This window comes from Excalfactoria chinensis, chromosome 1, assembly GCF_039878825.1.
Source record: "Excalfactoria chinensis isolate bCotChi1 chromosome 1, bCotChi1.hap2, whole genome shotgun sequence".
Taxonomy (NCBI): Eukaryota; Metazoa; Chordata; class Aves; order Galliformes; family Phasianidae; genus Excalfactoria; species Excalfactoria chinensis.
Genome location: NC_092825.1, coordinates 158,278,672 through 158,297,086, shown reverse-complemented (window position 1 = coordinate 158,297,086; position 18,415 = coordinate 158,278,672). Strand labels below are relative to the sequence as shown.

The window sequence follows — 18,415 nt, the reverse complement described above, 5'->3', positions numbered from 1 at the left end:
AAATGAGAGGGAGACCAGCAGTTGCTTTTACATCCTTCTTCCCTGCTCCCGAGAAATTCTCCATTGTTCGATTATTATATCGCCTCAACATAGAGCACCTACAGAGTTCTGCCTTTTTCCTGCAATTGCTTTCCATAGTTTTGACACTCTAGCTTCAAACAGGAAAGCAAAACAAATGTCATGGGGAGAAAGAACAGAGGGTGAGAATGTCAATATACAGCAGACATAAAAATGCTCTCACACAGGAGAACATCAACCTTCACCTGATGCAAAAGGGTGAAGAAGGATGGGAGGCAGTAGTTGGTATACATCCCTAAAACATCACAAGTCACATTTATGTTTAGAGTGCAGTAGAAAATATCAGCTTGAACCTAATTTGAGTATATGTTTAATGTCTAGCAGTAAGTAATAGTTCTTAATTAGTAAAAAAAAATGAACCTAAAACATTTATATCCTTTTCTTTACATGAAAAAGAGCTCACAATGATATTTCTTTGGGCTATTGATAATGGCAAAAGGAGTGCTATTCTTCTGAGTTCTGACGTTTTAAGAGTTGGAATGACAAGTTCTTTCTGTTCAGTTTTCATACATCTCCCATCTGAAACATCTTTATTCCCACAAAAGGAAATGCATGAGATGGAAGGTAGCTGTACAGTAATCACAAATATCAAAACATTCTTCCCTAAGATTTATAGCAGAAGAATCTATTAGAAATAACCTCTAGTGAACAGCTGATAATTCCATAATTTACAAAATCATTTGATAGGTTTCCAAGATACCAGAACGTGACAATATACTGGCAGGTATTTTTTGTAACGTTTCTGTTTGTGATGTCATTGTACTTCTCTGAGACCTACAACAGCTTTTCCCCACAACATTGTTAAGTAATTGCATTTGCAATTACTTACAGGTATTACAAAGCAAGTGTAAGAAAAGCAAGGCAGAAAGTTGAACAAGCTCCTCGTGTCCTTCTGAAAAAGACTACAGTATGTTATTGATGAAGCCATGTGCATTATTTTGCACTGGTTTTATTTCAGGAATCCTGGTAGGCTATGAGACCATAAAGAGTAAACAGGGTTACAATTTCCATGTACTGCAACAACACCTGCAAAAGCAAGGCACTGTCAGACTCCTAACTGGCAAGGTTAAAAGTCCTAGCAGAGTGGATTAAGGGCCAAAGGAGGAAAGGTTTAGGAGATGGAAACAAAGAATAGTACAGTTAGTGGTTAATTTATTATCAAATCCTCTAGTGTCATCAAGTATGCTTTTAATTGCTTCTCTCTTTTCAAGTTAACATAATGATTCATACTCTGAAGAGGTCGACACACTCAGGAGACAAATGGGACTTGTAGCAAATGCCAAGTGATGCACGTTGTGAGGGAAAAATCAGTACACAGGAATAAATCTGTCCCACTAGAGCTAATAACCAGGAGTTCAAAGGTTGAAAAAGAAACACTTCTCAGCAAAGAACCTTCTGTTCCACTGTATGTCTTATAGAGGACATAGTAGAATATGAGAATATTATGTGTTAACGTTTGGTAAACTTACAGAGCGGATTTGTTTTCATTATTAGAAGAAGGTTCCTGCTGCTCAGGGATGTCATCTTTGCTGGTCTGCACGACTTCAATCTCTGAGTCTGAACAGCTGGAGTCAAGTTTTCTTTTTTTGGAAAGAAAATGTCCTGTGTCATTCGCAGCACTCTCCTCCTTCAAGTCTTGATCGGCGCCTCCCAACTCTTGAACTTCAGCTCTGCTCATTAACCTGCCTGGAAGAATAATGAAAGAAACAAATTAATAGTTTCTTTCCTAAGTTGTGTCATCCACTCTATCCCAGCTCAAACTTGTATTAAAGGCAAGAGAAAGATTTGGGAAAACAAAAGATGAATGCACTTATACTGAAGGAAAACTACCCTCTGTGCAGGATTGTGAGGGAAACATGTACGTGTGACAGGCTTTGCTCCAGACAGCACCATCACGCGGCAGAACCCCTCAAGGTTTTTCTGTCTGTTTGATCATCTGCAAGTTAAGGTCATAGAGGCATAGAGGTCAAGTCTCCCTGCTTGGTTCTCAAAGAAATTCCATGACCTAGGACACAGAGGAGGTAAAAACTTATGCTTCAAGTCTTCCATGGGTCATCTTCTGTTACCTGAGTAAGTACAAACAAATGTCCCCTTGTCGATATCATCTAGGCAGCGGACGCCCCAACCCTTCTTCTCTGTGTTGAACACTTGCAACCGAACTTGAATGCCATGCTGTACAACTCTGTTTTGACACATCATCTTGTCACATCCGCATGACACGCTGCACTCATAAATTCTGTCAAGATGAAGCAAAATAACATACAGGAAAGTAAGGTTGCTGTTATTAATTTCACTCCTGATCACAAATAAGGTTGACAAGATAAAGACTGAAAAGATAAAGAGCCTGACTAAAACTGATTGCACAGCAGTGCTCTGAAACTCATGACATCCTTGACTGTTGTCTCATCAATTTTAAGAGTTCGTCAGCCAGATTTTTGTATAAGATGACAAAAAATAAATGCTACCTTTCTATTTTACAGAAGAAAGTCACACAGATGCAGAAATCTTAATGAGGAAGTTTAATTCTACTGGAACAGAATTTAGCAAAGACAGCCTGTCTGTCAAGACCTCACTGCAGCTATCAGGAGTTTAGGATTTAACCAAATGCCACTAGAAGAATTAAAAACAGTGCTTTCTTACATTTGTTTGTGTGTTCACTTGCAGCTTTAACCCTGTATGCCAACTGTAAGTAACAAGGACAGAAAAGGGTTCCTTAAGCCTATGAGTTCATCCCTTGGCTATTGCAGAAAGCCACCTTGCAAAACTCCTCTCCTGAACTCCTGAGGTTATTTTTCTTCCATCACCTGTGCACACCCTCCCCAGCTACCTGGCCTGCCAAAGGGACTGCAGTGTGCTACAGTGGGGACTGCTATCATGGTAGAAATTGGAAGCATAGTACTACCTCATTCCTTAAGTTCCCCACATTGCTCCATTCCAAATCTAGCTAAAGTAACTAGTTTATTATTTCATTAGGAGTCTGATCCTACAGAGCAAACGTCTGGACAAGTTACTGTGCAAAACAAAGGGGTGATCATCTCCTCCCACTTCTTAGACTGATACTGGCTGTAATGATCTTGCAATAAGTCTCCTTCGCTTGTGGCAGGTTTCCTTCCCGTTGATTGCATGAATGAGCAAGTACAAGGGCCAGGTAAGTCCTAAGCTTCTAAGCCAGGTAATACTGTGTTACTCTTCTTGGACCTTGAACTAAGATGTGAAAACTGTATGTAGTATCTGCAGCACAAAAGTGTTTTTTCATCTCTCTTACTCAAGACACATTAATTATTTCTGCAAAAATCATCCTTATCAATTAGTAAAACCGACAAAAAAATTAAGGTTTCAGTAATTCAGAGACAATACAGTTGTAAAGAGTACACAAAATAGCTCTGTCTTTATTACCCACTAGGAACAGGCCCTTCCAGTCTTTTGTAACTGTATCCACGAGATGTTTTAGCATTAGAAGACACAGACACTTTCCGGCAGCCTTTTGCAGTTAGCTGTAGACATGCACACTTTGACCTAGAAAATAAAGAATTTGTATAGGAATCAGAATGGATTTGGAGCAAGAGTAAATCAAACTTAAATCCAGATAATTTAAAATGCGCTTGACTATATACAAACACAAATGCACTATTTTATGCTTTTCCACCTTTGCTCCAAAAGGTCATTTCAGGTACCCCATTCTTCTCTTTGCCTCTTGCCTGGTTATGCATGCTTACAAAAATCATGTTCCCCCCGTTCTCCATTCTGTCAGCCTCTGCAAAGGCACACACACAAAAAGTTGATGTGTGACAGAAATCACTACCAACAGGACACTGCCAAATGGATTGAAGGAAGGAAGGCAAATCACTTTATCACTTTCCTCCCACTCTAGGCCCTAGGAATTGAATAATTCCATGCTACCAATTGAAGAACTCCAGCAGTAATGCTGATCCCCACCACCTTAAGTCATGACAGCTCCAAAGATTCACTGCAATTAACCAAATCTCAAGCCCTAAAACTACACATTGAAAGCATCTCAGGTCTTCGTGAGGTTTGAGACACAGAAGAAACAAGCTGTGTGCTCACTGTTCTCCACTGCCCAGTTGAAACTAAATAATTTGAGTTACTGAAACTTAATCTATTTCAAGCTATATGCAGGGTCATAGGCAGTTATACTGCACAGCAGTATGAGCATGTCCTCTAGCTATCAACTATACAAAACTATTCAATCCGGGATTTACCTGGTCTTTGCCTTCAGGTGTTAAAGACAAATACCCCTCAGGTGAGCAGGCAAACTATCACTGAACTCACATATATTAACTATGGCAGTTTCTCACAGAGATAAACACAATCCAGGGTTTAGAAGACGACATCAATGAGCAACACCATTTGGAGCAGTCCGGAATGTTATTGTGTTGTGTGACCTCAGTGTTTCATAGCATTTGCTGAGGAAAGGATGGGATGTAGAGACTGTAAAAGGAGGTTTCTTCCTCTGCCCTAATTAATCTATGACCCAAACTACCTGACCTCTCTAGGCAGTCAAATCCCAGCCCTGAGGGATATCATTCCACAGAGGGATCTGCAGCAGAAGTTATCACATAGAAACCTTCTCTGCCTGCCAGAAAAATGAGCTGCTTGCTGCTAGCACAATGCTCTGCCTTCCCCGCTCCTTTCCTAAAGCCAAGAGATCTGCTTTCTCCTCCACTTGAAGGAGAAGCATTGTATATTTGAGAATAAAGGTAAAGGAACATCGCAATCCACCTCTTGCCTGCTTTCTTCCCTGTAACAGAGGCTGGGTAGGTAGGAGAGCCCAAGTAGAAGACAAAGACACAGTAGTTTCAGTCAACACAAACCATGGGCCAAGACAGCTACTGCAGATCTCCTTGTAGAGTTGTCCCTTCACCATTTGGCACTGCTTGGTATTGTGCACCTTTGCAATCTCCAATGCAACCCTAATACTGACACATTATGCCAAGTTTGACTGGGATTAGATTCTTCTACTTACCTATCAATGCAGCCATCTGTGCAGTCACATGAATCAAGAAACGTGCTGGATAAATTGTTGAGATAATATCCACGAGGCCACGATGCCCTCCGGTATTTAAAATAAGGTAATCTGGCACGGTCAATGTCATTACAGAAGGAAACAGGCACAGACTCAGCCCCATTGCTAATATCAAGATCAAATACAAGTGGTTCCGGATTTACAGTGTTCCTGCCCAACAGGACGTATGTGTTAAAAGAGAAGTGATCAATAAATAAGAAATCACATTTTGTCTCAAACAAATAATTTTGAACATCTTGAAAACTTCTCAGACTTCTGCCACAGGGAGCTTTATAGTGCACATCCAGTGATTTGGAAAGGCAGTCAGCTTTCGCGTGGCGTCTTTCGAAGTGGAACAGTATTGGTATCTTAAGAGGATTTTCGCCCTTGTAGGAGCTTATTGCTCTGTTGGAGAGACACGCACTGGAGCACTTGTGGATCCGATACTGGGGATTTAAAGGTACACGTTGAATTTTACTCGATGATTCCTCAGTCTCTGAATCTGATTTTTCAGTCTTCTCCTTTTTGCTAATAGGAATGAGAGAAGGAAAATTAAAAAAAAAGAGAAAGAAAAGAACAGCATCTCAGATGATTGGTAAACCAACCAGTCTTTTAGTGGTTCAGCATTATTAGTGTAGGAAAGCTTGAAGGCAGCCCAATGTTTTACCAATTGACTGTTTGCATTACCTAACATCTCTTGATGTCATATGCATGGAAAAAAGAGAGCCATTCCAAATAAGTGACAGCAACAAAAAAGGAACCATACCTTTCCTTCTATCTTCCACATCAGATCCCAAGGCTAATTATGAAAACAAAGTCATGTGCCTAATAACAACCTTTATTGTCTGTGAAAGCTTGAGAACTGAACTCAAAATATTCAAGTTCCAGCACTGGTAATTCTGCTAATAATCACAGATCTTCATTCAGAACAAAACAGACGTTCTATCCTGCATGGCTTTCACGTGATATATTAGATAAGTCTACCTAAAACCTTGGGTTTTCCACATGAGTCAATTAATATATATATATACACACATACACACACACACATATATATACATATACGTATATATATATATATGCATATATATATATATATATATATTTACTTTGCAAATTGTCAGGACTCAAAATTGATTTTTAAATCAATGAATATATAAATAATACAGAGATTAAAAAAAACCTCTCAAATTCAGTAAAGATACGTACAGCAACAAGCTTTGCCATTCTGGTACTATTAAATAAATACACTGACCTGTGTGAATCCTCTAAAGAGTTTCCACTGTTGTCATCTGTAACAGGTTGCTGTGATTTAGGTTTAGGCTCCTGGATATCCTCTCCATCAAGAACATCCTTTACTGAAAGAATTGGGATACAAGCAAAACCTCAATGGTCCACATTTCAGCATTTATAATAGAATGTAGTTACTAATGAGAATACTGTCAAAATACAATAACGGCAATGCATTGCAATGGACTGCAGTTAAACAAAGCATGCTAACAAGCACCCTCCTAGAAATAAAATTTTTTGCACTTATACAGAAGTGATGTGTTTGCATAAAGGTACATAGGTGAGAAGCTCAAACACACTCTTCTCTCTCTCCTACATCCCTCCATCCTCCCTCCCCCTGCCATTCCCTCTCTCCAGTGGAAGAAAATGTAAGTGTGCATGGACAAATCTGAGACAGAAACACAGTGCAAACACTTCTGTTTTGTCACCAGCCATCACATGTCTTGAGTATTAAAGTCTCCCATGAGGCTTTCAAACTACACACTGGTAACATACAGGTTTTTCTATGTTATTTGGGGTTAAATGTTGGCAGGGTATTGCCACGAGGGGAATACTGTACAAGCCAACTTTGCTTTTAATCAGCTCAGGTTTATCAGTGTTTCTTAATGCAAGCTCCATCTTCACTTGGTCCAAACCACATAAACACACACACACTTAAACCACAGAAGTATAAACCCAGATGAACATCAGCAGTTCAGTTAACTGACAAAATAATCCCTTTTTTTCCTTGCAATGCTAACAGGCTCCTGAGATCCACTTTACTGATTTCAACATAAGGAAACAAACCTCTGTTAAGATAAATGAAAACTACATAGCAAATAAATGCAATCAAGAGGCACAAACCATCTGTCAACGTTAAAAGATCACTCAGATCAGCTTCGTTCACCAATGCCCAAGCCTTCCAGTATTCTATGGAAAAACAAAACAAGAACAGATATGAAATGCAACGTAAGTTACAATAACAGGGACACTGATAGTAGTGAGGGCTAGAAGGAAAAAGAAAACCATGCTCTAGACACATTTGTTTTCTCACAGTGCTATGACAGAGCACTGCAACACCGACACTGTAATTCACTTTTTGCTACAGTCCTTAACAGACACACCTAGAAGTAGCAACACAGTCACAGCTCACATCAGGAGCTGAACAAGCACTGAGCAAACAACCTCTCGCTTTTAGAAAGCTGCTGGAATGCTTTTAAACGCAAGTCCAGAAGGACAGGATCTTGTCAGAGCAAATTAATGCTACCCCTGAATTGCTGGATGTGGTCTTCAGACAGTAAGGACCCAAAGAGGTGACTAGTTCTGTCTCAACCTGTTGCTCTACGCAATAATATCACAAGTTGGACGAAAAATGTCAGTAAAATTCACATTAGTTTTTTTAGTTTGGAACAAAACAGCACACAGGAAAATACAAACTTAAGTGTGGCGTAGATTCATACCAATACCTGGAGATTCAAATTCAACCTTTAGCTCTGCAATTCTGTAACGTTGTGTCATAAAAATCAGGATTAAGGAGCTCAAGTTCACCCCTCCAAACATGCAGTACCAATTTAGAACAAGCACTGTAATGCAGTATGTGTAGTTGTATCAGTTTAGAAGCATCTTAAATCATTATACATTTTCTTGCACAGAAGCAGCGAGACGTACAGGTTAGATTTACATGGATAATTTAATAATAATAATAAATACTTTTTATAAATCAAAACACTAGTAAAATAAAAACCAAACCTGCATACTGCTCTAGCTTTATCTTCTGATTTTGATGTGAAGAACATTTAGTTCCACAAAAATCAGGAACATTCTTATATAACACATTGCTGTTAATTTTTTCTGCTAACGTTACAATGGTTTCTTCAATATGAAATAAGACTGTAGCTCAGTTGCAGCCCTGATGAGTCATTACAAGGACTTCAAACCTTGATTTGTGGCTGTTCCATTCTTGATCTTTTCCTTTAGCAGCAGCAGTACTTCCTGCACCTGCTCAAATATGAGATCCACTCTCCTACTTTCCAGTTGTGTCCAGAATGCCTTCAAATCACCTGAAATACAAACTGCCATTTACAAGTCTGCACAGCTTCCAAGAAGTCTAAAAACATGAGTAGATCTTAATGGACTTTCCAAAGGCTCCGACTCACATTAGTAGGAAGCAGTGGCCTAGTACTTCTGAAAGATCAGGCAAGACACTTGTTTTTCTTATTGTAGGCTTAAACTTTCATAAGTCTATATTCTAACCCTAAGCATGAAAGTGCAACAGTCTAATGATGAACTTGGGTGACTTCTGACGGTCTTCTCTGACATCGAGCTGCAGGTCCAGAGGAGAGCCACAGAGATGATGAAGGAGGGCTGGAGCAACTCCCATTATGAGAACAGACTGACCAGCTGGAGAAGGCTCTGGGGGAACCTTATAGCAGCCTTCCAGTACCTGAAGGGGGCCTACAGGAAAGCTGGGCAGGGACTTTTTACAAGGGCATGTCATAACAGGAAACGGGGAAACAGCTTTAAGTTGGAAGAGGGTAGATTTAGACTAGTTACTAGGAACAAGTTCTTTACTGTGAGGTTGGTGAGACACTGGAACAGGTTACCCAGTGAGGCTGTGGATGCCCCCTTCCTGGAAGCATTCAAGGCCAGGCTGGATGGGGCTGTGAGCAACCTGGCCTAGAGGGAGGTGTCCCTGCCTACAGCAGGGGGTTGGAACTGGATGATCTTTAAGGTCCCTTCCAATCCAAACCACTCTACAGCTCTTCAAATAATTTTCCAACTACATCAACAGAAGGTGTTCTGGAAGCCCCTCTCTAACTATTAGTTAAGTCTCACTATAAATTAATCACAGAATCACAGAACTGTAGGGACTGGAAAGGACATCTACAGATCACCTAGTCCAATCCTCCAGCCAAAGCAGGCACCCTAGGCCAGGTTGCACAGGTAGACATCTAATCATCACTGAAACTCAGATATGACAAGGGAGAACGTTTTCAGTTTTTCAGTGGAATGAATTGAGTGTATTACTACAGAAAAGACATTTGTGAATAGTTTCTAGCCAAACCCTTCCTTAGCTGACCATCCTGCCCAAGCAGTATTTTTGGTAAACTTTCTAGGGATAAAATGTTGAACATACTTTCAGATAAAAGCAGTTTGATAAATCTTGCTCACCAAGTAAATTAATTGCAACAGCTAAAATGCCCCTTACATCACACCTCCTTTCTCCATTACAAATAATTCATATCTCTGCTCTTCCAAGAATGTGCATTTGAGGTATGAAGCCTGCTAACGAAAACAGTTCAAATGTTTGGCAAGGACTCTGAAAAGAAAATAGAGCTCATTGTGTCACCAGACCATGTTAGAAAAGTGAGCACGTTCTCTGCTTTGGTTAACAATTCCCATCTTTGATTATTAAGCATTAATTAGTAAATCTATGTCCCCCACTCCACTTCAATAGCTACAGTCCACTGTCACCACATAAGGTTTACAAACCATTTTCAGACAGCAAGCTATGGCTGGCAAATGTGCCACAAGGACACTGCTCCAGCAGTCACAAGATGCAGCACTACTGCAAGGCTTGTAAAAAGTTGTTGTTTTGTCCCTTAGCAAAGAATGACCTTATTGCTCAATACAACAGAAGCCAAGTAATGCTGTGTCAGTACAGAGCCTACAGTTACTCTCAAAAGGGTCAGGAAAGTAACAACCCTTTGTCACTACTCCACAAGATGCTTATGTCATCAGCAGCTAAAAACTTAATATTAAACATAAACAGGCAATATTGAAGGTAATTCTTATAATATTACTGATCTGGCATTAACTCTAAACAATGTATAACAAGCTTTTTTATTCACAGGAATGGCAAGTATATGTATAAAAGCCTCTTGGAATAGTACACTGTTGACTGGACAACATGTGCTCTGGGCCATTACCACCCTCTTGCTCAGTCTACTTGTATCACAAATGTAATACATTGGGAAACAAACACATAATATCCTTGTTTAAAAAATACATATACAGAAATATCATTCAAAAAAATGTCACTGTGGCAGATTAAAACTGTTGCCATTATTGGTTACCTGCTTTTAGACACTGATGTAATTACAAAATAAGGTAAAGAGCAGTGGAAGATTCACTTTAGATGACAGGGTGACAGAACAGTCCTTCATTTCTGGATCAGTTCTGACCTTGCACAGGCCAAAAGCAAACAGATCACATCACTACTGCTTGTCCTGCTCAAGTCTCTCAACTTGAAAGACTTTCTCACTTCTCATGTTAGAGTGCTCTGAAACTCCAGCTGCTAAAGTTGTGAAATTCATAGCATAATTTTAATTTCAAAGAAACAGATGTGAACATCATTCATCTCCTCCTCAGTGTTAATGCTGCTCTTGCTGATCTCAGCCAGGAGGACATGGAATGAACAGACACAGGATGTGTTCAGTTTCTCAGCCTTCAAAACAGTCTCAACCAGCTGATGCCTCAGAGCACAGACTGGCACCTGGTGGTAGTACTTCTAAAGCTGGTTGAGGTTATTGCTTCCAGGGGGATTTTCTTTCCCCTCTATCTTTGTGACCATATATCTTTCTCTTTCAGTATTGTGCAAGAGAATGAAGTTAGAGCAAGAAAAAAGCAGGCTAAGCCACAAAAACACTTGGGTATTTCCTATGAAAAACCCATAGTGCTGACACATTTTATTGGTACATGATATAAGCTGGAACTGTAGCCATCCAGTTACCATTTTTATATCCCAAGTGGCGTCAGACAAAGCCCACGTTCCCCATTCCCTCCATAAGTGTGAATTATACTACCTTCAGCTGCCTCTTTCCTGGAAGTAGCACACTTCTTGTCTTCAGCACAGTCACGCAGCACTGCAAGGGGTGCAGAATGGACAAGAGGTTCAGATGAGAAATAAAGCTTGTCACCAAAAGATACGTCAGCACTTTACAAGAGCGAAAGCACTGCGGTGAAACAGTCCTCCTGCTTTTGAAGCTACACAGAAACACAAGATAGAGCAGAAGAAAGCTGAAGCGAAAGAAGTTGGGAAGGCTTTTTCTTTTGTTTCAAGCATACAGAGGTTACCATCACAATGCTGCTGTGAGGTGACCCACACTTTGTGTTCAGATGAGCAAACCCTGCCTTCTGTTAGCTCCCATTTCCCCCTTTTTAACTAATACAGCTGTACTGCAAGTAAGCCGAACACAGCAAAAAGACCAAAGGTCGCGATTTTTTAGGTCAGAAACCTACTGGATCTGTTTCACAACAGATGCTCAACGAAGCACTAAAGGAAAGCATTTCTCAGCTGCACGTCAGCTATCAGCTTTCTGACCATAACCACTAATGACACAGCACCAAACACACCCAGCTGTATAATCCTCTCAGCATTCCCACGTGCTCCTCCGGGATTCTGGCACACATATTCCATTCGTTCGACCGAGAAAGGAGAAAAAGCGAAGCTCTCCACGAGATCTTACGAGTCCTGCGGTAAAGTTTCTCACAGGTCCTGCCTAGAGACCGCTAAAAACACGCCTTCACAGCGCTACGGCTTACTTCGGTTCCCCTCCATGTCGCGGGGCGCTGCTCAGGCTGGGGAGCTGCGTGCAGCTGTTGCCGTCCGGCCCCGGCTGTGCAGGGGCATCCAGGCCGGGCCGTGAACGCCCCTCCAGCGCCCGCACCCGCCCGGGGCCGACATGAGGCGAAGATCACGAGTGGGGACGAACCCGCTCGCTCTCCTCCCGGCTGCAGCTCCGCTGAGTGCCGAAGAATGAAGAGGAGTGGAAGCGGAGCCGGGCACACGGCGTTACCTCAGTCACACACCGTTCCCTCAGTCACACGCTGCCTCGTCACCGCCCGCCGGGGGGCGCCAAAGCACACACAACTACGCGCGTGCGCAGAGCTACCTTCGTTATATCGCCTTTCACCTTCTGCGCATGCGCAAGGCGGGGCCGGGCCGCCCGAGCGAATAGCTGCGCGGAGGAGGCGGGCCGCTCACGGCGGGTGGCTGGGCTGTCTTTGTTGCTATTGGTTGCGGCTGGGGTCGCCGTGCGCCGCGCTGACCAATGGGAACGCGCGGGAGAGGGAGGAGGGCGCCGGATGGCCTCAGGGAAGGAGAGGGGATCGGGGCGTCCGCCATCTTGGGTGGGCGGGGCGAGTTTGGGGCTGGGTGTGTTGGGGGTGTCGCCGTCTTCGTGCTGCCCCGCCATCTTGGCAGTTGGGGTGAGGGGAGCTGAGCTTTGCTTTGGGACTAGTCTGGTTTGAGGTGCTTGGTCATGCAGTGCCTCACGCCGTGTGGGTTGTGAGAGGGTACTTCTGTAGTTGGGCACCTGTGGGGAAGTGGCAGAAATAAAAGCAAGCTTTGAGGGGATGTTTAACCCTTTGCTTCCAGCCAAGATAATAAATTAAAAGACTCGGTAAACACCTGAGTTACTTAACACCACTGTTGCTGTTGTTTGCTCTTGCTGCTGTATCCCCTGAAACAACTGCTGTTATTTTGATGCGGAGCACATCAGTACAGACATTTACATTGCCCTCAGAGTTTAGAACAAAAATACATCATGAGCTTTAGTGTGTGGCAACACACGATGATTTCTCAGGCTAAAATTGACCTACTTGAATAAAAGGCCTGAGAGATTGGTTTAAGTGCTGTGCAAGTGGAAGGGAACACGCTGTGGTTTTAGCACTGCTGCTTTTTTGCTACTTCTTTTATGTCTATGTTTGAAAAAGAGAGATTCCTTTCCTGTAGCAGTTTGGAGTGCAGAGTTTCCTTCCTTCTGGAATATACTGCCCTAGAACTGCAGACTAATTTTATTTCACTGAATTATTTATACACACACGCATGCAAGTGACTCCTGAATGATACAAAGTGCCTGTGGTGCTACAGCCTGTACAAAGAGTATATCAAATACAAAGAATATGGAGCCAAACATTGTAATGATTGTGTTAATGACAAGTTATTTTAAAAGGCATATGTTGTACTTCCTGAAATAAGGTTCTCCTAAGCAGCCTCTGATGTGTGCGTGCATGTTTTGAAACTGTGGTAAGCATTAATCTGCAATGTGAAGACAGTATAGCCATCCATATAGCCATCCATTGTAGATGCCCCATCCCTGGAGGCATTCAAGGCCAGGCTGGATGTGGCTCTGGGCAGCCTGGTCTGGTGGTTGGCAACCCTGCTCATAACAGGGGGGTTGAAACTGGTTGATCATTGTGGTCCTTTTCAACCCAGGTGATTCTATGATGATCTTATAAGCAACTAATGTTATTAAATATTCATATTTCTGCTTGGGTACCATGACTGTATATGTCTGCTTGCCTGTTATGCTTAGGAAGCTAATGATTTTTATGATGATATAGTTTCCATTTGCTTCACGGTCATCAGCAGCAAATGAGTTCAAGTTTGTTTTTATTTTTTCTACCTAGAATGTATTGAAATACAACTATTAGAAATCTGACCATAATTTTACTTGGTACCAATAAAAACGATATAACTCAATGGAGTCATTTAATGCAACACCAAGAAAGGTGTTCCCTTTGCTCTGAGCAAGCTACTGATGTTATTCAGTCTGTCACACAACAAGGTCTTTGCCTGATATCTGTCAATTACATGTGAAGCTAATGTTATCTGTGTTACTTCCTATAAACTATTAACATCACTCAGAAGCTTTTAATTAGGAGCTAGGGATGATAGAAATCAGAGGCATGACTGCATATTTGTAGAACAGAAAAGAAATAGGGATTTTGTATGTGTATTATTTGACAAAAAAAAGGGAAATAGGTCTTTCTTAAAGACTATAACACGTCACTTGTGTAAAATAACTGAATTTCCTTGTTTTTTATCTAGAGCTGTAAGATATGCTATCTACAAGGCAGCAAATTGTACTGCTGAGCAGGTGAGCTCAGTTTTTCCCCAACTCACAAGCAGTGCTGAAGAGACGTCTCAGTGACGTGCCCACAGCACTCCTCTAGTAGCAGTATGATCTTGAGACTCGCACGCCAGCTTCTGCAGCCTAGACCTGGAGTGGCTGACTGCATCTAAAGGTGAGGACAGCCCATTCCACATGCTTACACATTTATTTACACCTTGTTAAAATGACAGTGAAAGGATTAACTGTTAAGTTAGTGGTATGATTTATTGAGCAGGTAAATTTTGCTTTTTTATTACATGGTTTTAGTAATGTGTGGTGAATCAAGATGAACAGTTGCTTAGGTAGGCAGACCATAAATGGTTCCTTTGAGTAGGAAGCTGACCTGACCCCAAAGCAACTGTTTCTTCAGATCTCTTTTCCAGAGATGGTTTTAACACCTTGAGTACAATGGGATCTGGGTATATCCTCATTTGGCCAGATAAGCATGGGTGAGGTACAGAGACACCAGTCAGACTTCAGAATATAGTGAAGCAGTGAAAGCCACAGACAGTCTGAAAATGTTTCGTGTTTCTCTTGTAGCTTTTTGTTCTTTTCTGACTGGATTGTCTTTTTGTTTTCTTGACATTTTTCTTCTGGAAGCCTTCATCTCATCTTGATAATTCCACCTTCTCTTTCTCTGCACATCCTGCTTTTATCCTTTGTGATTTAACTCATTCCCTTACAGATAAGCGTAGGTAACCATACTTCATTCTTTCAAAAGGCGACTTTGAAGTACTTTTCTCTTTCATTGCATTGATTAGTTTAAGTCTGGTTTATAGGTAGTCTGTTGTTTGTCATTCATCTAATATGTATCGGCAAAGATAAAAAATCAGAGAATAGCTGATAATTTTGTACATATCATTGCTTCTTTACAAAATATGTTCAGTTTATCCTAGACGTATCATAGATGTATGACAGTTATACATTATCTAGGAAGATGCACACTAGTGTTCTCTGAAAGAATGTTGCTTATTAAATACTGCACAGTGTTTACAGGCCCACAGTGCTATGTTTTGCAGTTCTGTTACTGTTTGTAGATATGTTAATTTTTAGGTAATATTAAGTTGTTTTGGGTATTGATTTTTCTAGCTATTTAATCAAGCAAAAGGCATATTCAGTTCTTGTGGAAGACACTGGTCTTATTAAATGGCTTTGTTCTACCTGTGTTCTAAGAATGTTCACATTCCTGGCAATTAAAAATAAAAAAAAAAAATCTATTTAGAAATTCCGGTTCCCAACATCATAAACTGTGAATCACCCCGAGGGAATCTTTAAACACACGCAGAGACTTGCTATGAAAAGGAAAGAAAAAAATTGTGTCACCATTAAAACAAAAGACTTCTTTCATGTGGAGGACCTAGATATCTGTTAATTACCAACTAGTTTGAGGGCTTTGGAGTCTGGCCCAATGTGCTGAAAGTCTTAACCATCTACTAGCTGCCATAATTTTCAAGGTCCGCATTCGGAGACTGGTAATGTAATATATTTCATCTTTATGGCCTGTTTGTGTTGTAGAACCGTTTTCAATTTTAGCTGTGTTTCTGTCTTAGAGTCTCAGCATTAACTGCTGTCATAGATTCCAGATAGTTGTGTGAACATGGTAATAAAGGACTGATTTAAGTGTTAGATAATACTGGGTGAAGTTAAGGAGCATGAGATGTCTTTCCTGAGCCACAACCCACTTATATTACATTACACTGAGACATCAGACCTAAAACTATGTTCTCTGATTTTGGGTGACTGGGATAGATTAAGAGTCCTGAAAGCCTGTGGTTACAGTTGTTCTTGAGATCTCTGGAAACCAGGCTGTAGATGCGTATGAGAACTAAAAATAAATGGATGCCCGAAACCCTATTTATCTTAATTGTTTTCCATGAATGCAACTACGTTTTTATCTGAAAAAAAATAAATAAATGACCCTGATATTTTCTGAGGTAAAACTAGCATTCATAAAATAATTGTTTTGATGGGCACTGTGGGTTTGCAGGCAGGTTTGTAAGCCTTCATTGTGATGTGTGGTGATTGATAGGTGAGTGCAACCACAAAGCAATGGGTGCCTCACTTAGAGTTGCACCTGACATAACAAAGCCCATCAGCCTAGCAAAACTGAAGTAATTATTGTGTATAGATTGTATAGATGTAGTAACCACTTTCAAATAAAACTGGAAGTTAATATGTTTGTAAATATGCTAATTTTTTTTTTTTTTTTACTACAGCTGTAGGAAACAATGAAAAAGCTTTATAGGTAAGACACAATCCCACGTACACTTAAATTTGGCACTGTCAAACAATGGAGTGGTTCTGTTCTTACTGCTTCACTCAGCCCTGTTAATTTGTGTGGCTGCTTAATGGAGCTGGTTCAGAGAGCTGGTTAGGGTTTAAAAGAAATTACTTATTTGTTTCAGCTATTTTTATCTGAATAAAATTCCCCATCTAATTCGCTGTGCAATCTCTTGATGTTTCTGCTTCTCTCAGGGAACTGGGGGTGGCCAAGGGGCAAAAATTAGCATCTGAAGGTGGATTGCTTTCTAATTTTCTTGTCAGCGTCTCTTGTCTCAGCTTAAAGCGTTTGTGCAACTGCCAAGAATGAGCCACCTCCAGGTTTGTGCAGAGCTCTGTATACAGGTTATCGTGGAAGGTGTTCATTGCACAGCAGAAATGACCTAAGATTCCATTTTTCTGCATTTTAGGTTGTGTTAGACCAAAACCTTTCCAGCCTTCTATGAGAAGTGGAATTGGATGGGCTTCTTTCAGTAGCAGCTGGATTTAAATTCTGTTGTTTTTGCTGTAAATTTCTTGAGTGACTACAACTGAATAGCAGCATTGAATAGACACAGTGAACTGTGAACCTAAACCTTTGCAACACCTTCTCTTAAGAAATGTGCTTCAGGTTTCCAGCAGTGTGCTGGCTGGCTGAGCTTAGTTCTAATATATGAGTTTGGCACTGAAGAGTATGAGCATACTATTTGCTACAATACAATACCCAGACAAAGACTGAGTGATAATAGATGATGGATTGGTAGCCATATGTTCCTAGAGCAATTTAATTGTGAAATGGCATGTTTAGATTATATTGCAGCATAAGCTTTATATAAAAAAATCCACTGATATTAGTGACGTTTGTTTCTTGCTTTTCTTGTTCGAAGAGGCCATAATTTAGATGAAAGAAAATGCTAAATAACCAGGTACTTTTTTATTTCCAAAAGAAGGGAAGGGAGGGGATGTGAGGGAAGGGAATGTGTATGAATATGGACCAATACTGCATAACTGAGCTTTGAAATATGGAGCCAGTTGAGTGATAGCTGTTGGACTGACAAATTTTCCGTAGCCCCCTCCCCCACCCGTCAATCTAGCACAAGAGCACATGAAAAATGAACACGTACAAATTTAGCTGTAATGTTTTATTGCAGCTGTGTAGTTCAGTTGTGTTTAAGAGTTGGAAAGACATTACGTGTGACTTCTTAAGAGTGTTGGAAGGTCCTGAATATGGAGAAACTGAAATAACACAAAATGGAAATTGTCTTCCAGCAACTGTAGTGATCCTAGCAACGTGTAACCTTCAGCTCTTTGTTAGGACTTAGTCATTTTTCAGCAGGGAGACATGGCTGTATCGGCTTTCTCTTCTCAAGTGTACCTTTCTAATTGCACACTTTCGTTTTCTAGACTTCACTGTTCATCAAGCAGCTGTCTTTCACTTCTGCAAATAAGTTAGAGGTGGTCATGGGCTACTTGCTACTTTTGGATACTAGAGAAGCCATCTGCATCTGAATATCTTAGTTTATTTTTGTTCCAAATAAAGCATCACATTAAGTTTTACAGGCTGGGGGGTGTGTGGGGGGGGTGTTTGTAGTTATCTCTCAAGGCAAATGTATTGTGTGTATCGTAAAATCAGGCTCTGGGAAAACTCTGGTTTTGTGGGCTTGTATGTTTTTATTTGACAGATGAGTTAATGTAACCAATCACATTAAGTTAGAAGCTTATTACATAGAAATTGTGTTGACCTTAGTTCCTAGTCTTCCTTATCTGCAAGGCATTGATTGGTCTTGTGTCTTTTACACTGCAATCTGTGTTAAAGTCTGTAAAGCCTGAGGCATCTGTACTCCTCTACTGCAACCATTTGCCCTGGGTAAAATAGGAAAGTAGATGA

At 40.8% G+C, this 18,415-nt stretch overlaps 1 protein-coding gene across 1 annotated transcript in view; it reads right to left on the bottom strand.

The window, feature by feature from the left end:
- The window catches only part of SETDB2 (SET domain bifurcated histone lysine methyltransferase 2), a 31,201-nt gene extending 18,995 nt beyond the window's left edge, over nt 1–12,206 (bottom strand). The window contains exons 1-9 of the mRNA XM_072343086.1: nt 11,915–12,206; nt 11,176–11,235; nt 8,308–8,430; nt 7,235–7,300; nt 6,357–6,459; nt 5,063–5,629; nt 3,475–3,594; nt 2,145–2,314; nt 1,548–1,764 (exon numbers count right to left, since the gene is read on the bottom strand). Coding sequence (XP_072199187.1) covers nt 1,548–1,764; nt 2,145–2,314; nt 3,475–3,594; nt 5,063–5,629; nt 6,357–6,459; nt 7,235–7,300; nt 8,308–8,430; nt 11,176–11,235; nt 11,915–11,930 — 1,442 coding nt within the window. The 5' untranslated portion in view covers nt 11,931–12,206. The remainder of the gene's footprint in view (nt 1–1,547; nt 1,765–2,144; nt 2,315–3,474; nt 3,595–5,062; nt 5,630–6,356; nt 6,460–7,234; nt 7,301–8,307; nt 8,431–11,175; nt 11,236–11,914) is intronic.
- Between the last annotated feature and the right edge of the window lie 6,209 nt (nt 12,207–18,415).